General features: G+C 50.1%; 1 protein-coding gene across 1 annotated transcript in view; it reads right to left on the bottom strand.

Annotated features, from left to right (window-relative positions):
• Nucleotides 1–534: 534 nt before the first annotated feature.
• The window catches only part of PTPN9 (protein tyrosine phosphatase non-receptor type 9), a 50,462-nt gene continuing 26,534 nt past the window's right edge, over nt 535–24,462 (bottom strand). The window contains exons 3-13 of the mRNA XM_065412421.1: nt 22,205–22,294; nt 21,100–21,224; nt 15,626–15,731; nt 14,121–14,231; nt 11,544–11,872; nt 10,639–10,732; nt 8,326–8,395; nt 3,934–4,012; nt 2,326–2,476; nt 1,472–1,679; nt 535–749 (exon numbers count right to left, since the gene is read on the bottom strand). Of these exons, the coding sequence (XP_065268493.1) occupies nt 535–749; nt 1,472–1,679; nt 2,326–2,476; nt 3,934–4,012; nt 8,326–8,395; nt 10,639–10,732; nt 11,544–11,872; nt 14,121–14,231; nt 15,626–15,731; nt 21,100–21,224; nt 22,205–22,294 (1,578 nt within the window). The remainder of the gene's footprint in view (nt 750–1,471; nt 1,680–2,325; nt 2,477–3,933; nt 4,013–8,325; nt 8,396–10,638; nt 10,733–11,543; nt 11,873–14,120; nt 14,232–15,625; nt 15,732–21,099; nt 21,225–22,204; nt 22,295–24,462) is intronic.

Below are 24,462 nucleotides of genomic sequence, written 5' to 3' on the forward strand. Positions count from 1 at the left end.
CAGCCAGACCCAGGTGCGTGTATATATGTATCTATATAATACTTACGTAGGCTAGACCTGAACAAATGGAGTATATATTATATACACACATACAGACACACACACCTCGTGGCAGGTAAGACTGACGTATGTGCCTTTTCTAAGCCCAAGGCTAGGCTGGTACTGGAAATGGATATTTCTTTAAGTCAAGTCCTCCAGGTGGATTTCAGGTGGTCCCACAAAAACGAAATCATATTGAGGAGCAGATCCTCTTCCCACTTATCTCTAGTTACCCCTGGCAAGTGGCAGCCACAATTTGGTTTGAATAAGGCACAGTTCAACAGCAGGTGCTAATAGTTAAGACCACGAGCCGCTAGTCAGTGGCTACTAGCTGCGATTCATCAGAACCAGCTAGCCAAGGAAAGGTTGGAGCCCTACGACAAAGGAGTTTGGTTACTGAAGGCTCTGCTGAATCTGGACTGGTCGTGAAGAAGGTGGGCTGGTCGTGACTGACAGGAGAGCCAGTCCCTGCCATCGGGTTGGGTTGCGTCCCCATTAGCTCTTCTCCTGGCCTGCCCGTGTGGGAGTGGAGAGCAGCAGGCCCTCTCTCTGCACATGCTCAATGATGGCCGTGTAACAGAAATAGTACTGCTCGGGGGTCTGGATGCTGAAGGCTCTCTGCGTTCTCATCCGCATCACCGTCTGGTACACGTTCAGCGTGCCCATGTCCTGCAGCTGGGAGAGGCAGATGTCCAGCGCGCAGAAGGTACCTGAGGGATGGGACAAACAGGCAGTCCATCAAAACACTGCCTCTGCAGCAGCCCCACCCCACAGAAATGCCTGACAATCCTGCTCCCCGCTGCCACTCGTAGACTCCCAGTTACCGTCCTAAGGAATCCTAAAATCTCAGCTACCCTTGGGGAACTTCCTGTCCTAATGCCACAGATTAACACTGAATTCTTGCAAGGGGGAGGAATTCCATCCCTGATGGACATGCGGGGATTTAAGGCTCCAAGTGTGCGTGTCCTTGTCAACGTGCCCAGGCGGATCCCACAGAAAGGAGTTCCCGTGTGAGTCTCCCATGAAGGACCAGCCCAGTGAAGAGCAATCTACCATGTCAAAGAGCCGCTCTCGGGATCCCAGCTCTCAGGCTGAAGGTACATGGTTCCCCCCGGGAAGGGACTAAGGACTGCCTGAACCGGAAACAAATCGCAGCCAGCCCTCAGTGTGTAAAAAGCCCCATGGGGCGCAGAGCTGGAATTGGAAAGTACCGGGGGAGGGTGACAGTCTCCGTGGCTTCACAGTGGGTCAGGAGAGCATCCCATGGGGGAAAAAATACAGTAAGCAGAAAGAGGAGCTATTTTCCTCCGAACTATGGCGCCTCCTAGGGGTTCACTAGGAGTGACACCAGCAGGGTTTCACTCTGTTCTCTCGGTCTCCTATTTACAGGGGCTCCCCCAGCAGCCTGCTCTGTGGAGTTGGAGAGAATTACCTGTCCTGCCGATGCCAGCGCTGCAATGGACCACCATAGGCGGCCCTCCTGCGTGACCTTTGAAGCGAGGCCCCAGGGCACTGGCCGCCAACCTCTGCTGCTGCTTGACCGCCCCCAGGAAGTCGATCAGAGTGGCAGCTGAAGAAGGAACGCCATAATCCGGCCAACTCAAGTACTGGAAATGGGACACCAGTCGCCTCTCTCTGTGCTGTGTGCAAAAGCCCCACCGTCAGTGCTTTTCACTTCCATTCCACTCCCCTGCTCCCGTCCTCCTGGGAGTGCCCCTTTCCTCCCCATGTACAGCGTGGGACTCCAGGCATTCCCTCTCTTCTTCCTGGAGCAGCTGCACACCAGCCATTGCAAGCCCTGCAGCATGGGCCTTCCCTCACCCGCCCATCCCCTTCTGTGTCCCCGCCCCTTCCTTCTGTCACATCACCCGCATACAGCATTCCCAAGGGTCCCGTCTCCCAACCGGGGATCAACAGGCTGCCATCAATGCCAAACAACCCAGATGCAACCTCTCTCCAAGCCAGCGGAGTTCATCAGCACAGTGGGGTCCTGCGGCAGCTCCCGAGCCCAGCTGGCCCACATCACAGTGCTGCTGAGACACCATGCTCCACCCCGCGTCTCTCCCTTCCGCATAGATGGCCGTACCCCTCTCCCCGTGCAGCTGAGATTCACTGGCATAGACCATCCCGCCTCCACAGGCAGCCGAGCGGACAGCAGCTGGGGCTCACCCACGCTGCCTGCTCCTCCATAGGCACCAGTGAGGACGGCATCCTCCTTCCCCCATGGAGCCTAGTCCTCTGGCCCCTTTCTGGAGAGGTTCCTTGCAGCGAGGGGCGGGGGATTACCTCAGTGTTATAGATCTCCAGAAGGGTTTTCTTGTAATGGTTCAGGTTCTCCACCCCAAGGTTGGTGACGGTGAGGGATCCGTAGCACACCTGGAAGTCTTTCTCCAATGGCCAGTACTGGCCACACTTCCTCCTGCCTCCCTCCTCAAGCCTGTAACATACGAGGGGTGGGGAGAAGGGTAGGTTCTTCATCGCCTCCTCCCTGAAGCAGATTGGGGAGGTCATTCCATCCCGGCCAGGCCACCTACCAACCTGCAGGGCAGCTGGGTCACAGACGTGCTGACGGGCTTGCACCTGCCCTGACCCTACACTCAGACCCTGCTTGGTAACGGGAGAGGAGGGAAATGGGGGACAGAGTCCTCCCGTGCAGGAGGGGTGAAGGATGAGGCGAGCCAAGCACCTTAGAAACAATTGCCCTGACAGCATCCCCCAAATACTGGGCGGACACATGTCAGACTGGTAAACACTGCACTGAGACAAACTTAATCCATCGTTACAGGGGCCATTTTGGGGGTGTCTGTCAATCTGATAGGTCATTTCAACATACACCAGAACTCTGAGGTTGGGGGTCACAACCATTCTTCCTTTCTTGTCTTTTAATTAAAAATAAATAAAAAAATAAATTAGCTTTTCAGCCATAATGGTTGTAGAGGGAACCCTGTAAACCTGATCAAAGCGTAATTGGATGCAGTGAGTCCTGCCTGACTGGGCGGTTAACAACAGTTCAGGGGCTCTCAACAGGGGTGGTGGACACCAGCAAGCATCAGGGGTTGAAGTCATCCTGCCCTTCCAGGTACGGAAAAAATGGAGACCCACTGATGTACGCTATTCCCCAGAATGCTAAAATCAAACTCCACACTTAAAATAATGATATTGCTTTGCACATCTTCAGTGTGTTTCACAAACATTAAGAGACTCAAAACTCCATGGAGGCTGATATTAATAGACTGATTTTACATATGGGGAAACTGAGGCAGGGAGATTAAGTCACCTGACCAAGGTCACAGAAGGAACGGGCTTCAGAAATGGGAAACAGGATCCCAAAGTACTATACAATCTCTCTCTCTCTCTCTCTCTCTCTCTCTCTCTCTCTCTCTCTATATATATATATATATACACACACACACACACACACACACACACACTAAATATATATATAGTGTGTGTATGTATATATATAAAATTTGTATGGCACTTTGTATATGTATATACACACATATGGTACATCCACACCCCTACACATATACACATGAACTTTTCATATACATATATACATGTATAAATTATGGCCACCAACAACCAAAATGCAGCCACTTCTTGGGCAGAATGTGGCAGATGCTTTAACAGTGCACAACACCACTACAAATGTTTAGGGCAGTAAGTGAAGAAAGCAGCAAGCTATGCCATATCCTGTGCTGTATGCTGAAGTCACAGGACGTGAGACTTAAGGAAACAAAATGTGGTTATCCAAACCGGACTTCAGCCTGCACCATGGCACTAACTCTCATTCTGTGAAAAGGGACATAGGATCTTGAACGTCCCCAAGTGACCAGGACCTCTCATCCAAGAGGCTGAGTGGGTCTCTGCTCTCTGCGCACACACACTCACCTGGTTGTCATGACAATCACCAGAACGTTTTGCTCCCACACCATGCGCCAGAAGTCACAATACGTGTTTTCCAGAGGTCCTGATGTGACAGACCACACATGAGAAAGGTCATAGGTGTTGGACACATCAATTCTCATCCAGCATCTCAGTGAACGCGGGGATACACAAATTACACCGCCCGCTGGATTGCTCAAACCAATCCCCTCTGGCCACACCCTCAGGAACAACCCAAGAAGAGGGTAGCACCTGGACCATGGGTGTATGGCAAATCAGCACCTAGCAATGACAACAGACCATCTAGAGCTGCCTCATCAAATCATGTGGATCGCTGAGACGCTACATGGAGCTTCTAAGAGTATTAGTAAATGCACATATGGTAGCACCTGTTTTTCACTGCCCAGCACTGCAGTGTGATTAATGGTTGGGTGGTTGGTGTTAGTTCCCTTCTCCTCCCAGCCACATTACAGTTGCGGTCACTGGTACCAGAGCCAGCACACACGGCTAGAGAACATGGCTAGAGTAGGAAGATATTGAGGAGAGATGACCCACTGTAAACACTACACCCATTCCTCCTGCAGACCAAACATGATACAGGCCAAGTGCTTAAAATGGCCGACAAATTTCTAGCTGGCTATGTCTGCCACAGATTTGCACCCCATTCTTTTGGCCCCGCTTAGCTGCTGACCATGTCTCAATTGCATGCCACCAGCCCAGGGAGGTTTGTGAAGAGCAACGTGGTGACATGAAAAGCTTTTGGGTAGGGCTGGAGGAAAGGTTGTGAATTTGCTGTCGGCCCCAGACCCTGTGGTGGTTTTGTGTAAAAGCTGAGAAAGGTGTTAACAACAAAACAACAGCTGAGCCTTCTGTGGTACAACCGCTGCCTCAGGGCTGGGCTGGCCCCTGTAAATGAGGCAGGTCCAGGGCCCCTGTGACAGAGCAGTACTCCCAATTGGCCAATTAAGAGGGTGGGGCAGCACCTGGAGGCTAGAAAAGATCAGGGAGAGACCCAGCGAGTCAGTCAGGAAAGGCCAGGAGACTGGAGGGGATCTCTAGGGACAACTGCCGAACACTCTCTGCAGGCACTCCTTGGGAAGAGGGAGGAATTGGCTAGGGGCTTGTCTACACTACGCAGCTTTTAGCCACAAGGCTGTCAACACAGCCTTGTCGCTAAAAGTCAGCGTGTGTGAACGCTCTCTGTCCGTATTTTGTCAGCACTTTTGCAGACAAAATACTTCCAGCCCCACACACTGCCACTTGCATCTGCAAAACTTTTGTCTTTTGCGGGGGGACTTTTTTAAGTACCCGTGAAAGACAAAAGTTTTGTCAACAAGGTCACAGTGCAGACAAGCCCTAGACTGTAAGTTTGGGAGAAGGCTGAAGAGCAGCAAGATGGGTTTGTTAGCTGGCTAGGGCCAAAGAAGGCTGAAGGCAGGAAGAGCAGCAGAGGACGTTACCTGCTGACATCTCCAGGGTTGGAGAGCTGGACCCAGAGGAACCATGAGAGGGCTTGTGGTAGTGAGGGATACTCCCAGGAGAGAGGCTGTGGGGAAGCTGGCAACAGAGGGGTTGCACTCCAGCTGGAAGGGCTGGGTAGGCTGGCTTGCTACAAGGACAGGAGAGGGCTGCGCTGGAGATCCAGGGCATGGGGAGGGACACCAAGGCTGCGCTGGAGAGCCAGGGTGTGGCAAGAGATGCCGGGGCTGTATATTGCATGTACTCTCTGGACCATGCTGGGGAATTCTGGACTATGGTTGTGGGACTTGTTATGGGACTTTTGTAATGAATTAATCCCACCAGAGCGTTTGGATTGTTTCGAGGGACTCTGAAAGGGAAACTGAGGCAGAGTCATCTGTCAAGCCATGGCCTGCTGCAAAATAGGGGGATCCGGGGGGGGGGGGGGTGCTGCTCCACAACAGACAGCATTTCTGCTGCCACATGCACACCAGGCACATTGTGAGCTCAAAGGGATTTGACAGGGGAGCTTTATGCTGCTACGCCACTATTCAGTTGGAAATATTGACGGGGATTTTGTTTGTCTTGTAGAAGACCATGTGGTCATCTTGAAACACTTTTTTGGGGAGCAACAGGGATGTAGGTACGAGAGAGAGAGAGAGCTCTGTAACTAGGCAATGGCACTGGAGTGATTTGATACATACTTTGGCAGCAAATAACTTGGGTTTTTTGTTGTTGTTTTGTTTGTTTAAAGTTTGACCACATGGCTGGACATGGACAAATCAAATACAACCAGCCAGTCTGTCCCATCCCTGCTCTGCCCTGACCAGTGGCTCAACTGCTCCTCAGAGGAGTAACGGGGGAGGTTCCTGCGAGATGATTTACCAGGACTGCTCCATTCCCTGAGACCCCCGGGCACATGAGAGTTATACGAGCTCTGGCAAAAGGGGCCTTGGATCATTCCTTAAATGCAGGCAGATGCTCTGCAAGCCCCAGCACAGCGAGACGGATGCTTCTATTGCATGGCAGGTCCCTGATTCGAAAGGAACCAACGTATGTGGTGCCAAGTGCCATAGAGATGGAGGCTGTGATTGTTCCTGGGACAGGGCATCTGCCTTAGCCAGGACGCTCATTTCCAAACAGACACGCAGTACTGGGTGAGACCGTCGGCTGCCGCACGCTCATATGGCTGAGGGGAGAGGGAAGCTATGTTTCAAGTAAGACGCCATTCCCTGCCAGCAGGGCCCACGGATACTTGGCCTGATTTTCCCATGGACTTGAATGGGTGTCAGCACCTTTGAAATATCCACCTTAAATGGTATGTCTGTGCTGCGAGTGGGAGGCACAGCTGCAGCATGCGCAGCCGTGCCCGCACTACTTTGGATGCAGCTAGCTCGCTAAAAATAGCAGTGAAGCGGCAGTGGCACGGGCTAGCTGCCCGAGTACAATCCCGCCTTGTACCCTCGGTACCTGCTCAGGTGGCCAGCCCACGCAGCTGCAGCTAACCTGCTGTTTTTAGGGTTTAGCCCAGGTACATCCACACGTGTTGCACTAGTGCCTCTGGATCGCCTGTGGTCACACCCCCTCTCTGCCAAACTTCTCGCTCCCCCACCCCCCCAAAATCCCTGCTCTCCCTTCTCAATGGGCATTGGCTTAGCTTCTTCCCCGGCCCTCTGGGCTTTGTGCCAGCCTGCAGGGAGGGATATCTGGTGTCCTCGGCCAGTGCTGCTCTCCACTCTGCAGGAAGCAGTTCTGCAGCACTTTAGCTTTACACAGAGCTCTCCATACATTAACTAACCCTCACAGCACCCAGCTATTAGGGAAATAAGTAGGGCCCTAGCAAATTCACAGCCATGAAAAACACGTCACAGACCGTGAAATCTGGTCTCCCCCCATGAAATCTGATCTTTTGTGTGCTTTTACCCTACGCTATACAGATTTCACAAGGGGAGACCAGAGTTTCTCAAATTGGGGGTCCTGGCACAAAAGGGAGTTGGGGGGGGGGTCACAAGGTTATTTTAGGAGGGTCATGGTATTGCCCCCCCTTACTTCTGCGCTGCCTTCAGAACCGGGTGGCCAGAAAGCAGCAGCTGTTGGCCAGGCGCCCAGCTCTGAAGGCAGCGCCCCGCCAGCAGCAGCACAGAAGTAAGGGTGGCAATACCATACCACGCCACCCTTACTTCTGCGCTGCTGCTGGTAGCGGTGCTGCCTTCAGAGCTGAGCAGCTGGAGAGTGGCGACTGCTGGCCGGGAGCCCTGCTCTGAGAGCAGCGCCGCCACCAGCAGCAGCGCAGAAGTAAGGGAAGCAGTATTGCAACCCTCCCTACAATAATCTTGCAAACCCGTCCCCTCCCTGCCCCGAACCCTACAATTACAACACCATGAAATTCCAGATTTAAATAGCTGAAATCATGAAATTTATCATTTTTTAAATCCTGTGACTGAAATTATGGACTGTGAATTTTGTAGGGCCCGAGAAATAAGCATGCCGCCCTCCAGAAGGGGAACAAACCGGCCCAGAGAAGCGAAGTGACTTGTCTAACCTATTGCTTCACTTCCCAGACTTGTCCTGCACACAGCTGACGAATAGCCCACTGAAATCAATGAGAGTCTTTCCATGAACTCCAACGGGCTTTGGATCAAGCCCTCGCTGTACAGCTCCCCTCTCCACCCCTTTGAGTGAGCCCCTCCCACAAGCCGCCATGCTCTAGGGTTGCTTCTGACACCGCAGCTCCACCTGCTCCTTCCAGCCACTTTCCAGCCCCTCCAGAGGCAAGAATCACTCTTTACAGGACTCTTACGAGCACAGACTGGATCGGTGCCGAGACTCCCCCCGCCAGCCACGTCGGCAGCATATGAACAGTGACATGCCAGCTCACTGCCCCGACACCGCCCAGCGTCATGGCGTACTGACCCCATTCTAAGCAGAGTATGAGCTTACCTTGAGTACCAATGTAAGCATTCCTTTGCTTATAGCCATCCATGAAGCTGGCATTGATGTAGTCTGTCATCTGGAGAAAGAAAGGTACACAAACCATTACCCTGCGGAGCATAACACCACAACATGCTGGAGGAGGAATGCCCAAGGGCAGGGGAAAGCTGTTAGTCAGCTGAGCAACAGAACGAGTCTGATGTACACAGGTTGGGACAGACAGAAGAGGACTGGGCACCATGCGTTACCAGATCCCTGAACCTCATCTGGGGCATCTCCTGCAACCCAGCTTTCGTGCTGGGACAGAGCTCAGGTTTGCATCAGTTTTAAAACACTTTGACACTAGCCTATTTTAAAACAAAATCTGCCCATTGCACAGCCATGATGCTGCTTACAGCAACTACGCTAACACCCCTCAGGCCAGTTACACTTGGGGCAGCGGTGCCATGGGACCTGCAACCTGCTCCCACCAGGCTGGGTGGAGCTTAGGCTATTGCTATTTCCAAATACCCCTGACAAATAACCGGGGGAAGGACTGCAGGGAAAGAGGGGAGCCCAAATGCCCACAGAGATCAAATAGCAACGAAAAGCAGGGGAAGGGAGTGAATTGTGATGGAGCAAAACTCCAGACCTTCCAATCACCTGGAGGCGTCTTAAAGTAACAAACTCAGCAGAGAAGAGAAACTGTCAAGCTTGACCGGATTCAAATCAGAGCCCCTAAATAACCTCCCACGATGCCTTGCTGTCCATGCTGCCCAGGGACGCAGAGACGGGCTCTCTTCACTCCCTTCCTCTCATAGAAAGCACAGACATGCAGGAAGCTTAAAGGAACAAAGATCCCTTTCTCTGCAAGGACCCGAGTTGGGGCCCTCAGGGTTCTGTGTTCCTCCCTCCTGGTGCAACTGAAAACTTGACACCCCCCCCAAAGCGGTGCCCAGAGCTGCATCCCTCCGGGATTTAGGGGTTAATGTCATAATCGACCATTCTAGGAGAGGCGCCCCGAGACTCCAGCCTGGGCAGATGAACGAGGCAGGGGCTCACTCCAGCTATTTTCACCTGCATGCTCACGTAGCCGTAGTTACACCGAAGTCTCCCTGTGTGCTACGTTCGGGTTCAGAGCTCTCCAGGCTGAACTATTTTTTTTAAATGAGAGCCACACTGCTGCCCCTTGAGCAGCCAGCCCGGAGCACCGTGCTTGGCTCCATGCTCCTCACATTCACACTGGCAGGAAGCATTTCTTGCCAGGGAGCACATGCGCTGAGAGTGACAACAGAGGATTGAAAGTGGCATTTGGGAGCTTCCAGCTAGCAGGGGCCGTAGCGGGAGACGCTGGCTGGCTGTCGGGGCTCGACGTCACACCCGGCGAATGAGTTCCCATCTCGCTTTCAGAGGAGAAGCTAATACTTAGAGCCAGACGCTCAGCAGGTGTAAGTCAGTGTAAGCTGACTGAAGTCAATGGAGCTAGGCAGATTTATTCCAGCTGAAGATCCAGCCCTGTTAAAGAGCTATGTTCTTCTGAGTGTTAAAGCAGGGTGGGACATGGGGTGCCCCTTTCCGGTCACCCCAGCACAGCCAGGGCTGCACAGGATTCCCCTTGCCCAGCACTGCTAGACACTGTCCAGGAGAATGCTCCACTACCGCTGTAACCGGTGCTGGTGTTTCCAACACAGGCCCATGCTGTTGCTTAAGCGCAGGGCAATACACGACCAGCTGGGAGATGTGGGTTTGAGACTCTGATTCGAGGCACCACAGGCTGGCAGAGCGCGTAGAGGTGTCCCCCGACTCCGAGGGAGGTATTTTCCCGCCAGCCACACCAGTCTGCGGGTTTCCCTACGTCCTGAATGCACAGCGTAGGAGACAGAGGGACCTGGCGAGGCGCGTAAGGCAGGACCCGAGGACATTCCTCAGAGGTGGGAGGGAGCGGTGAGAGGGGAGAGACTTGCCAGCCTCTCCTGGGGACCTGGCCTCAAAGTGCCTCAGGGTCCCACCCTCCAGAGCCTCTGCTCTCTCAGGGCTGGCTGCCCCAGGAGAGACCCTGCTGTGAAGGAGCAGGCACATGTGAAAGCCTGGAGCAGGTGGTGGGTTGGGTCTCTGGGCTGGAGACAGGAGTCCCCAGCCAAAATAAACCCACGCTCACAGTCTTACGCGGTGCTTTCAGAACACCAGGCTAGGCACCGCTCTCACACTGCCCCAGCTGGCAAATCACTCACCCTAGCACACAGGCATGTCCAGCATGCGACTGCCACCCCAGGAAGGAGGGGGAGGGGCCGTCCGGATGGCGGAGAGTCAGCGCCCCAGGGAAAACGGCCTCTGCCTGCTTACCTCGGCGCGGCTGTACTGCTTGGTCAGCTTCACTCGAGTTTGGTCCAGGCACGGCACGTCCCCATAACGGTTCTTCTCCTGGTTATACGGAGCCCTGTGGGGCACAGAACAGGCAGGACAAGTGAGGAAGAGCGCGCGGACGGGAAGCAGTGACGGACTCTGTTCTAGTCACACCATGTGCTGGTGCCCGGGTTTGGGCTCTGCCGTCAATCAGACCCAGGGCTTTCCTTATCTAGGGAAAAGCCCGGCTAGCAGATTGTTATGGTCAAACTGACACCCAGTTCTCGTCTCTGGTAAGTTGGGCCGTGATGTTAGGAGGGTTGCTTTGTTCTCCCACCTGCTCTTGGACAGCACTGGTAAGTCAGCAATCCAATAATAAACCAGGCTGAACCTTCCCGGGCAGCTAGAGCGAAGGATCACCCGTCCCAATGCACCTGATGGTACCTGCAGCTGAACTGTAACCTTCTCAACTGGAGGCACTGCCTCCTTCCGGACGCTGCTTCACCCAGCCACAAAGGAAGGGGCTGGTTTGGTGGCACTCTGCGTGCAGAGGCGCACAGCAGAACCAGGTTTGCTCTCCCTCTGTGAGGCTAGTAAGACGTGGACACATGCACAGTAAACACGTCCTGGTCTTAGGAGTCCCTTTGTTAAACCTTATTGATGATTTCTAAACCATCCCTTTGCCCTCCTGCTGCGGAGCCTGCCATGCAAGGAAAGAGACTCAGGTCAGACCCGCTGCATGGACTAGCCAGCCTGGGATGAAGAGAATGGAAGCAGATTCCCTATTGAAAGAGATGGATTGTTTCAAGCAAGCCCAGCTGTGGTTCTGATTTTGCAGACCCATTGGTGATCTATCCCTCCGACACCGCTATCACCATGCCTAACGGCTTTCCTAGCATACTTACAGGGAGCAGATGAAGGTCCCCGCAGGACTCCTGCGCCGGATGTCCTCGTACTCCTCATAGATTCCCCTCTTCTGCTTTCGGTTCACATGGTCCTTCAGTTGATGGACAGTCATGCACTTTGGTCCTGGAACATGCACTGAGCCGTTATCTCGTGGGGAAACCAGCGGTACCAGGATCAGCTCATCCAACGGGTCTGGATGGCCATTCTGCTGGGGGAGGAACCCGCAGTTCCAGCTGAGAGGGTCCAGCTTGAGAGATCCCCCCAGGTATTCGGGGAGACATTCCCGGGGCAGGTGTTCCTTCAGCTCTGACATCTTCACCATCTGAACCTGGGGGAACAGAGCGAGATGGGATGGGGTGAAACGCACACTGAGCATGGACTTGACCCAGCCTGTACATGATGGGAGGAGAAAGGGGGGGCTTGCTTGAGACAGTGGACACCTAGAATGGGATGTATTCTGCTTGACTGGGGCTAAGAAGTGAATTGATCCACTTCCCTCTTGAAGCTATTACAAGGCCTGGAAAATTCCTCACAAAAAGGTCTTTGAGTAGCCCTTTCCCCTCCATTCTCTTGTTTAGAAATCTGTTTTTTTCACTGAATGGAGCTGTTCTGACATACTCCAGTAGGGGGCGTCTGCCTTTCCTCTGCTGGAGGAAAACAGAGATCTGGTCTGTGAACGTCTGGATAGAAACAGCTCCCTTTCCGTGACTACAAGGCTGGATTTGTGACTACTGGGGAAAAGTCCACAGTTCGGGTGGATGCTTTTCATGTAAGTCTCCAGCTGTAATTAGGCAGAGTGGGGAGGACAGGTGCAATTCAAAGCCAAGCCATCATAGGATCTGGGAACATTAAACTCCAAGGACATGGTTCCATCTGAAGTTATTTAAGGATACTGATGAGGTTGCCAGCTATACATCCTCTTTGGTTAAGAAATATTCACACGATGGTCATCGTTTTGCTAGTTATCTGAAAGAGGACCCTTTCAAGGCATGGACTTGGTCTACAGAGCGTGGCACACTGTGGGGCCATAGAAAGACCGTACACTCTGATTAAATTCCTTTCCTTGGAAATGCTGCCCAGTTTCAAAGTCTGAATATGATCTTTTGGTTGATGACTAAAAGGGAATTAAAAAACTGTCCTTATTTTCCAAGAAGGAAGAAATGGTTTCAGACCCTAGATGGCTAACAGAACTCACGGGCCGCCCTAGAAATGGAATGTGAAGAAAGGATTGTTTTAAAAATTAATTTTATTTGCCAATACCCAAGGTCAGGCTTCTGAGTGAGATGATGGTGCCTCAATCCCTTCTTTGAAGCGAAAGCAGGAAGCTGCATTCCTTACATTTTGATGACAATATAAACACCCTAACCACTGGAAGGAATGCAAACCCCTGCTTTGCTTTACTACCTGTAGCTTCTGTGGTGCTAAGTGAAAAGGGAAAACCTAAGACAGACAGCAGGTGGATGTGATACAATCCACTTTTGCAGGAAAAGCCCAGAAACCTGATCAAAGGACTTTGTAAATTAAAGCCCTTTTCATTTAGCCTGTTAGAGTATGATCTGCAATATGTTGAGTGCCCTAAACCCTGCCCAAAAAGTCAGGACTGGGCCTTTAATTTAAGGCTAGCTATGAGTTCTGGTAGACCCCAGACCAGCAAAACGTGTACAGTTGAGTAGTTATGCTCATTTCAATGGCACTATTCATCTACTTAAAGTTATGCACATGTTTATGTGCTTTGGTGCATTGGGACCTAAATCAGATGGTGGGTTTTTTTTGTTTGTTTCTTTTTTACATACACCCTCCCACACATGTTAAAAAACAAACAAACATTTAATTTCCCCTTTAAGCATCGATCCTTTACCACCTTTTCCCATTGTTGCGGACGCTGGCAGCTACACAATAAAGGACGAGATCAGGGGTGGGATTTTCAAAAGGGCTCAGCTTTGGCTTAAAGTTCTTCCTCTGTGTTTCTGTAGTGCCTAGCACAACGGGGCCCTGGATGGGACCACGACTAACGGCCACAGTTATCATACACATTAACAATAATGAGATTCTCAACTGGAGATTCTCAGCCAAGTGCAGCCTCAGAAGCTTTGGCTGCAAGAGAGCACGTCGCTGTGCCAGGAGGGTAACGGTGCGACCGTTTGCACAGACACAAAAGCACTTTGGTGTGGACACACGCAGGCACAAGTGAGCTAACATTCTTGCAAGTTCAACAGTCGTTTTTGAGTGCTCAGGGCTAAGTCAACCCCGGGTGTGATGGACACAACCTTGCTGGCTTCAATGCAGCTGCTCCTGTTTGCACCCTTCGTGCATTTAGCCCTTAGCCTCATGCTTCTTTAGCAACACTGGGAGAAAGGTCCAGCTGCCATCACTGGAACGCGTCGGCCAGCGTGCTATGAAAAGGGCTGCACAAGAGGCTATGAGATCACCTATCTGTCACGCAACATCAGGCTTTGCCTTACAGTCTCCCTGCATGACGCCCTGTTTAAGGAGAATTTCCCCACGGCAGGGACTCTGATTCGGGGCTTTTTCCCATGTGCCAGCACCTCCTCAGCCCTGGCCCATGTTTTACTCACCCTTTCTCGGAGCTTCTCTTTCAGCAGGAGGCTGATGATGGAGTAGGGGACTCGGAACCACATCGGGGCACCCACAATAAACACCTTTTTGAGACGAGCCGGGAAGGCTCCCTGTGGATGGCACACGGATGCATTTTAAAACCTCAACCTCAACCCATGCCTTCTCTTTCCTGCCTTCCCCACTCACGGCCAGCAGGGGGAAGCTACAGCACATGCCTGGAGAGAAATTAGGCAAAGGGTCCAACAGCAAGAGGCAATTTAACTAGAGGAAAGCAGAAGCTGCTTTGACTCTGCTCTTTAGGAAGTGACAGGAGTGGAGCCCAGAGGCCATGCTGATGAGCACATTAGAAATGCCTAGCTGTGTTAACACCCAATTGGAACTTTGGGATCTTTTTTTCCTTAAAGCTCAAGAGTTAATTTGTTCTGGACTATTTAACTTTTCTGTATGTACATAAAATGCATTATGGTTACAGCTTAATTGTCTATGCGCTTAAAGGGAAAGTCTTGTGGTAAAATTTCCCTGTGTAATGCTTCCTTATTTCTCTTATGTTTACTTTGGGCAATCAGTAATTGTCAGGATACTAAAAACAAACAAGTCAAAAAACCTTGGTTCTGTTTTAATTGAAACAGTTCCAGTCATTGCACCATGAAGCAGATACATTCTAATAGCAAACGCTTCACATTATATAGTACTTTCCAGGCCTGATCTAAGCTCACTCCAGTCAGTGGTAAGATTCCCACCAATTCCAGTGGGTTTCAGATCAGGCCCTACATGTCCAAAACATTTTACGGTCATTAACTAACTGATCCTTACAATACCCACTTTGAGGTAAATGGGGGAACTACCGTTCTCCCCATTTTACAGATGGATAAACTGAGGTTGACTAACCCAAGGCCAAACAGTGCACCGATAGCAGAGCTGGGACTAGAAATCAAATCTTGAGTCTTGTGCTCTACCCACTAGACAGCACTGCCTCTCGGTCTAGGTAGCTTTGGATAGCAAGCTAAGTAGAGCAGAGATATTAGTGTTTGAAAGAAGTCACTGCAGACATGGTGACTTCCCACAAGGACTCTCACCCTTTCCATTTATAGCACTGGCAACAGCTTTGACTCCTGCTACCATGAAGAGTGGAGACAGCCATGTGTTCTGAACTCTCAGGGTCTAAGGGAAAGCGGGGTTCAGAGAGAGCTGCTTCACTCTGCAGTCTCTATCTAGGTACATATAGGGCCCTCTTCAGTGTCTTTAAAATGGATTTTATCCCCATGACACCTCGGTGAGGTAGCACAGCGGCACAGGACGGATTAAAGGATTCGTCCAAGTTCACACAGGAAGTTTATGTCCAAGAACGGAATCGAATCTAGGTCTCCCAAGTCCCATTCCAGTGCCCTATCCACTGCGCTATCCTTTCTACCCCCTACAGTAGGTTGCATAGTCTCAGAAAGATGCAGCGGGGAAAGCCTCCGTTCCCATCAGCTCTCCTCCACCCACCCCCATTTTCCTTTACCTTCAGCAGGTTGAGGATTTTCTTGCTCAGGTCCAGCTCGAAGTTGGTATAGTGGGAGCCCGCCATGTCGTAGATGAACACCAGGCCGTTTCTCTGCGTTTCAAAGCTGGGTAAATGGGGGAGAGAGAAAGAATCACCTGTTGCAGGTGATGTGGAATCCTGGTGCACAGAGACGCACAAAACACGGATTCTTTTAACCCCTTAAGTACCACCTTTTTTTTTTTTTTTTTTTGGCAATAAGAGTTAAGCAGGATATTTACTTTGAACAACAGAGGCCAGATCCTCAGCTAATTGACATCACTGAGGTTCTGACCCCAGGTTTTTAGGAACAGAAAAATCACAGAACCTCAAATGGGGTATTTGCACTATCGATTCTCAGCGTAGGTGGCAATTTGGCAAACTCCTTGCTGAACTCACACTGACGTCCGTAGGACTCAACTGCATGCTTATGGTGTTTTGCTGTATCGGGTCCTTACTACAGGCAAGACACAGTAATCTAGCATTCAAAGTTAAGGAGAATAAAAACAAGATGGATGCTGGGCTATCAAGTGGTGTAATCCTCTCCCCTGTAAGCAGTTTGGAAATGGCTCTTTCAATGTAGCATTTCTACTACAGAAGCACCAGGTCCAAATGAATGGGGGAGCTGGCCCTGTTGCTTTAAACAGGATCTGGCAGTAAAATAGCACAGAAACATACCACCTGCAATGCAGCAGTTCCAGATGTAAGGGGGCCAAATTGTGCCCACAAACTGCCTGTTATTTTCTGAACTGAAGCCCTAAGTGCCAGGTGCACATCAAAAAAATCATTTGTCTAAACGTTGTGCAGTTAAGTGATCCATTGGGCAGATTAGAAAAGCCTGGGGCTGGTTTGTGCACTAGGAAACTGATCAAGGTGCCCACTGCTTGTTAATTACGCCTTGCTTGTAATTAACATATGCACCACCCTGTACAAACAGCTTCTTGCCTCTTGGTTCAAACAATCATTAGCTTCGGCAGTGAAAAAGAAAATCTGTAGCAGGTAAAAACCTTTTTTTCCCCCGTTCATTCTGAAACCAAAATTCCTGTTCAATTGAAAACAGGGAGTTTGTAAACCAGGGATCAATGTGACCCCTTCTCTCTCATTTTTGCAATGCATGAGACAGAGATGGGGAATCAGGATGCACATAGGCAGATATGGCTTCAGTTACGCATCTACTTGCGGCGCGAGACAATGCCTCTATCTGGGGCTCTCTGAGATCACGCTGGATGTTTCTGAAGTAGGGTGCACTGGCGAATCGGGCATAGCTAAGAACTTGGTTCATTAAGCAGAGTTCACAGTGCCCTCTCGAGGTTTTTAAACGTTTATTTCTGATTACTTCGTTCGCTTATTGTTGGACGTGTTTAGTTATTTCAAAACTGAAATTAAACTGAATGTGCAACATTGGCCTGCTAAGCAGGAGACAAAAGCCATCTTTTCTATAGGGTTTCTGGGGAGGGTAGAGGCTGGGGCTCCTCTATGGAACGGAAAAGGAAGGGGATTTTCTGCTGCTTTGATTTACTAGCTCATTGAGTTAATCTGTCCCTCCTCCCCCATATGGATTATTCGTGTGTTGCTGGGTGGTTATAAGAACGACAACAAAAAAATGCTGGTCTAGATCAAGCCAGCACCAGCTACTGCCAGGTTCCTTGTTATGGGATAACCTGCCTGAAGGGAAAATTTCTACCTACCCCTCTTTGATAAGAGACTGGTTTATGCCCTGAAACATGAGGGGAGGGACCGGCTCTTTGTCATGTATCTGTACAGCACCTGGTACAGTGGGGCCCTGGGCCATGAGCAGGGATCCTAGATATTCTGGCAATACACCTAACAAATAATGGCGAGTTACTCTGCCTTCCAAAACTCTTTTAAGGGCAAAGTTTCCAAAAGGGCCTCACTGATTTAGAGGGCTAAGTCCCATTGATTTTCTTATGTCAGTCAGGGGCTTTTGGAAATGTTACCCTTAACCCTCCTAATATTAACTCTGGATGCTCTTGTTATCTATAGCCATGTCCAGTCCTTTTCGGAGCTCTGCTAGCATCTTCAAACTGTGAGTTTAACGGTCTGCTTGCCTTCAGCCTGTGTAAAGGCATCTTAATTAATTTATCTTTAATTACAATAGAGAAAAAAAAAAACAGCCAAAAAGAAAATCAACAATAATTCCAGTGCTTTGCTAGCTGAGATTTAAACTTTGTAACACTTTTAGCCAAAGGAAATTTAAACCTTCACTAAGTACTTTCTCAATCCAATCTATTCCCCCAGTACTCAGAGTCACAGCAAATGGATATCAAAGCATTTCAAGTTGAGCTCTTTTCAGTAACTCCTGATTTTTATTTTATTTTTTAAAACTTACAAGCACTTTCACTCATAGACTTTAAGGTCAGAAGGGACCATTATGATAATCTAGTCTGACCTCCTGCACAACGCAGGCCACAGAATCTCACCCGCCCACCCACTCCTGTAACAAACCCCTCACCTATGTCTGAGTTATTGAAGTCCTCAAATCGTGGTTTAAAGACCTCAAGGTGCAGAGAATCCTCCAGCAAGTGACCCAGTTTAGGACCCAATTCACACTCACTGAAAATTCTGATGCTGATTATTTCTGCAGTGCCATAGGTATGTATGGCACTTCAAATTCACTGGCACCCCAGAGCCATTCCCCCAGGTCAGCTCACATGTTTTACAATCTCAAATGGTAGCTGACTAGATGCACTCACAGGCGGAGGTGCAACTACCTGCCCATTTACAGACAGTGGCCCTGATCCTGCAGTTGAATCCACGCTGGGAGTCCCTTGCATCTATACAGATCCATTTGCAGGACTGGGGTTCATGTTTGTAGAAGTGTCAGGTTTTGAGGCCATGTCTACACTACAGACTTCTGCTGTCAGGGGTGTGATAAGTTTTGCCAGTATAAGTTGCAGCTGCCCTAGCTCTTTGCCAATCTAATATATTGCTATAGCTCTACTAGCAAAACCTCCCAAGCGTAGACCTGGCCAAAGATTATAAGCTCTTTGGGGTGGGGACTGTGTCATCCTGTGTGTTTGAACAGTGTCTACCATATCATGGGTGCTACTGGAATGCAAGTTATGAACAATGATAATCAAGAGAGAGCTGCGATCGCGATCGGCGGCATTTCGGCGGCAGCTCAACCTTCTTCTTCGGCAGCAATTCGGTGGCAGGTCCTTCCCTCCGAGAGGGACTCGCCGCCGAAGAGCCCCTTCCCCTTGGCCGCCCCAAGCACCTGCTTGCTGAGCTGGTGCCTGGAGCCGGCCCTGTGCATCAGGCATGGTAACACTCCGAACTAGCCTTGTATTTAAATGCCAACAAAATGCATTCATGTCATATGGAGCAGTGTTTCTCAACGGGCCAGTCCCCGATATCTCCCTGACGCAGTTTAGGAAGGCAGCAAGCCCAGTCCCTGGTATCCAAGAGGCTGAGAAACACGGATACGGAGCACCGACAAGCAAGAAAATTCAGAGGTAAAGTAGCTCTAGTTTCAGCCTTCCCCACTATGTTCTGACACTGCAACTTATCGGAATCAGAATTCTCCCAACGCAGAGTGATTGTCCATGCCCTAGGCACTGCAGCCCCCAGGGACGAGCAGAGTGGGGAAGGGGTGAATAGCTGAGAATTTCCTTTCACTTTTGCATCAGGAAATGAAAGCCCTGAAAGTGGGTCAGCCTGTCATGTGTCTCACAGTACGCTCCCTGTTTCGTTACATTAACCTTTGTGCATACTAGCTGCTCCAAAGAATGGTATTGTTACATATAAAACGAGTATACTCCCTGCTTCCAAATGTGGGTGCCCAGATAACATCCTGCCTCACCCCCTACCAAAAATCCTCCCTGAAAATCTTCAGGGGAGACCATGGTTCTTAGCTCTTTAACGCATACCAGAGCCAATGACTCAGTCAGGGATTAAGAGGCCATGGCTTCCTCGAATACAGTCAAAAGCATCAGGGGTGCGAGATAGCAAATTTCTCAGAGAAGCCAGCTGGGCCTAGGGATTTTCCATAAGCTTTCGCAGGCCGTTGGCCTTTCTGACCGAGCCCCGCACAGACAGCTCTGAAGAACAGAGATCATTTTGAAAGCTGGATGAAAACAAATAAATAAATAGCAGCATTAGGGACATTCAACCAACCGAGCACTGGGATTCAGCTGGATATCCCCAAATCTTAGAATTCAACATATTAATGCACCTCGTGTAGGAGAGTTTATATTGCCTGGGGGCAGCTGTACCACAATTACAGCTTGGAGATTTCAAATCCCTGCTTTAACAGCACCGATTCAATTAATACTGCTCAGCGTTTGGGCCAAACACCCCTTGACTTCTCTTCTTTACGGACCCTTCAAAGGCAGATTGAAGGACATAAACCACATATGGGGCATCTTCAAAAACTAATCAAGGGCTTGTGTAGCTGTTAGTGCAATCTCCTAAATAGACGTAGTTATAACACGCATGCAAACTACATTCAGAGAACATTGCTAAGGTTGCAAAGTCAAGCACTCAAAAGATAGGAAATGCCAGACTGATGGTTGCCGGTGCACTGAATGAGGCAGAGGCCCTGTAGATAAAATAGTATGTGACCACGACACCAAAGCCTATTTCACAATGCAGCCGCGCAAAGGGACCAAATTCAAGTTTCACGGGGTACCCGAATTCTGGCATTGCCTCTTTTGCGTGCTGGACTTTGCAACCTTAATAATGTTCTTTTTGTGTGTGTAAGTTCTTAGGTTTTTAAGAAAGCAAACTGGAAAAAAAAAACTAAATTCCATCATGCGGCATCATATCGACACCACAATGAGATACAAAGGAAAAATCAGCCCAAGTAGCAGCACTTACCCATCATGTGATCACCGATCATGTGGCCAATACAACTTAAGACCCCCACTGCACTTTCCCACTAGACAGAAATCCTACCCTTGAGTGCCGCAGGCCTCCACCAGTGTCTGCTCAGACAGGCAGGCTCTGCGGTAGGCCTGGAAAATCAGCTAATATGCAAGTATCCTTTATATTGTAGAAGTTAGGCCAAGGTCATTCAAATGAATCAGCTCAGGTTTAGTCTCTTATCCCAAATAGCATGGGAGCTGAAAGAGACAGATGTGGTGGGTTAGAAGAGTCATGAACTCAGGGAGCAGGGCTTAAAAAATAAACCTTCTGCCTTGGTCCCCAGGCCCAGTCCTGCATGCACTGACATCTGTCTACAACAAGAGACACAGGCTGGAAATGCTGCAGGGATTGGAGGCAGAGGGGAGGGAAGCCAAGATTTCTCCAAAAAAATCCATGCTACAAATGCCTGCCAGGTAGTGCGTACAGACGGACACCCTGGATTGTGGAGTTCAGCAGGACAGGGAAAACCATCCCGCCTAGATTGCAATGGAAATTACAGGTATTAAAGCCAGTCTAGGAACAGCAAGCTGAGCAGTCAGGAGTTGCGTGCCGCACACATCTGTACTCACCTCTCCACAGCTCTGTCCAGCAGATAGAACAGCGCCTGGAGCACCACATGTTGGACGCTTTTATTGGGATGATGTAACTTGGCGGTGAAGAGGGCAATAGAGGCTCCGGAGGGGTCCCGCGCACTCTAGAAGGTAATCAGGGGAAAAGCATAAAGACCAGACAGGTGGCAGAACATGGATGGTACAAAGCTCTTTGGGACAGGGACAGGGTCTACTTGTGTGTTTGTACAGCACCTTTGCACTACAAACAAATAGTAATGATGGAGGTTTCATGCTGCAGCAGACTGGAGATGCAGAACTGCGAGTATGAATGTAGCAGACATGTGCAGGACACCCCATACAGAACTGACCTGCACAGCCCACTTACTGGTTTATTTTAGAGAGATTAATTTCCGCTTTCCCACTGTTCATTACTTGTGAGATTTCCTTCTCTGATCCACAGGGGACAAGAAAAGCACGACTTACATCCACGGAGGAGAAGACAATTCTATTTCCTTACTCATTCCGTTCTACGAGCCTCCCAATAGTCTACTGCACTCTTAAAGTGAGCCAGAGGAGCCCCAGAAGCTGAGCATCTTTAGCTGGCATTTTCCCCAAACCAACCAGATTACCCAGGAGAAGGGGATAAGCCCAAGGAGTAGCTAATGCCAAACACTGCTGCGCAGGAGAACTGGCCCAGGAGCTCCCTTAGGACCCTCACTGCTCAGGACGATGATGAGCTAACTGCGTCTCTGAGACACTGCCATCACGCTCAGCTTGGAGGTAGGAGCAGTCCATTGATGCAGCCAATGGGAGAAGGAGAAAGGAGAGACTAAGAGGGGGAAAACAGCTGTTGTGGGTGAATAAGCACAGCCCCCACTTCTTCAAGGATCCCAGCCGGACCACCCCAAAATCCTGAGTCCCTGCCTAGGGGTTACAACCTCATGAGACATAATGGTGAAAATACCACCTTGTATTTCGCCTTCCAAGACCCGTGCACACTTAGTTTTTCCCAGTGCTGCCCAGCTGTCTCTCAAGGTTGCAGGCCCTTTGGACATGGAGAGGACTCCGCTTGCACAAATCGGGCACATTGGCGAGAAAGGCCAGGGCGTGATCTCACACTTACTAGGATGGTGAACTTCCCACTGAGCAGCTCAGAGCGCAGAGGTTCTTCATGAGGTTTCAGCTTCACAATTCCTTCCTTCAACCGAGTTTCCTAAGGGTTCAGAGGCATACAACAATCACACAGACAGCACAGGAAGCAGCCTCCAATCAGCTGCCATTACTATTTCCTGCTCAGCTGGGAATCATTACAGGTATATGGCCACCATCATCACCCACCTGCTCAGTGACCAAGCCTCATGCAAATCTAACCCAAACAAATTTCCAGATCTGGCTACAAAACTTGTGCCACCTTCTCACATCCTGAGGCTGGCCAGAACCACCAATTGCCAGGCTGGGCCACCAAATCTAGCCAGCTAGCCCAGGTCTGGGGCTGGCGGAGAGGATGGGAGGCAAGCCAGCTTGTCATGTGTGTCCAGATGCTGCACATAGCTCAAGGTGGTTTTCGATTTGAGGTTCCACTTTAAGGAGGGTCTGTATACAATGGCACTTTCTTACTCAATAGCCCCTGCTCCGGGTGCTTGAGCAGAGCTAGATCTGGGCACATTTAGTGCTCTTTTCTCGTTAGTCCTGCAAAGCTAATCCAGCATTGGGAGAGCGAGCTGCAGTCTATTCTTCCTTGTGCATGGACAGACCCAGTTACTAAGTTCTAACCCCAAAGCAGTTCCATCTGGGCAAACCAACTGCAGGCAATGGAGCTGACAGGCGTAACTCAAGGGAGAATTTGCCCTGCAGAGCTTTTTTCTACTGGTGGTGATGCACAAGATGGAAAGAACCTGGCTTGACTCCCAGAACACAAGTCAGATTTGCAGGGTTGGTGGATAGAGAAAACATCTTTTTACTTGTCAACCAAGTACATTTGATGTGGGACCACTGAGAAAAAGGAAACATGGAACCCCAGGGTGGCTTTTCTTCAGTGACCTTCCAGAGCAGCAACACACGTTAAGCCTTATCAGAAGGCCATTGTCAGCCATGGTTGGTGGGCAGGTAGCCTGACCCAAGACACTGAATAGGCAACAAGTTCTTGGAGAAAGGCACTAGGGCTGTCCCCTGTCTCTCATATTCCCTGATTCAGCAAGCTACTTAATCACATGCCGAACTTAGTCCCATTGACGTCAATGGGTCTAGTTGCATACTTAACATCAGGCATGTTCTTAAGTACTTTGCTGAAATCAGGACCATGCTGGTGGAGCTTCGCTGCATCAGAGTTCGTTACAAGGAGGTTCCACTACGTATGTGTATTTCACAGGAAAAGTTGCCAGCCCAGGCACCAAATCTACTGACCCTCCTTGAACAAGGTGAGGATGTTACTAATGACAATAAAATCCCTGGCCAGGTGACAGAACGTGTGTGGAATTCTGCAAGGCTGGGGCCAGCGTGCCATCCGTGCCCTCTCACCTTTGGCTCTGACCTGATGAGATGTGTCTCCTGGGGGGTGCGGCATGCCTTCATTTCCCCTGGACTCAGATCCTGCAGGACCAAGCCCTTGTTTTGGTTTCTAGCCCAGGTTCACTCTAGCACCTGAGCCAGAGGGCATGTGAAAGAAGGAGAAGTGATTTAAATGCCACCTTTGTTCAGTATCGGGTGCTCAAGCACAGCAGCCATTGGTCAGAGAAAATTGTGTTTTGGGATCCCTTCCTGTTTGCTTGTCATGCAGCTGGGGAATTGTTTGTTGTCAGCACCATAAACGTTCTGCCTTTGGTCTGTCCCACAAGAGGAAGAGAGCAGTGACTCAAGCCAGTGGAGACACTCCAAACCCGATTGCAGGTGAGTGTGGGTAGCACTTGAGTGTTCAGTATCATACAGTTCCGGTTTCAGCAATTACCAGACGAGCCATGAGCCAGCTAATCTTTCATTATTCTGTGGAAGCGTGATCTAGTGGCTAGAGTGGCTAGGACTAGGTGTCAGTTCTCTCCCCGGCTTCACCTCGGACTTGCTCTAGAACCTTGAGAGAGCCACTTAAACTTGCTATGCTTCAGTGACCCCAGCCTATAACTTCACCGCCTGCAGACAAGCCAATACTCTTCTGGCATTTAGAGCAGCCAGGGCTGCCAACTGACTTTTTACATTCACCCTTAGCCAAGGGAACACATTACCTCAGAGACACTCAATCACCCCTTGGTATGATCAAGGTCTTACAAGCCAGGACCGACATTTCCAAAAGGTCTCACATGTACTTATATCTAGACAACTAGGGCCTTGTCTACACTACAGGGGAAATTCGATCTCAGCTACGCCATTTAAGTTATATGAATAGCGTAA

Source organism: Emys orbicularis, chromosome 10, assembly GCF_028017835.1.
Source record: "Emys orbicularis isolate rEmyOrb1 chromosome 10, rEmyOrb1.hap1, whole genome shotgun sequence".
NCBI lineage: Eukaryota > Metazoa > Chordata > Testudines > Emydidae > Emys > Emys orbicularis.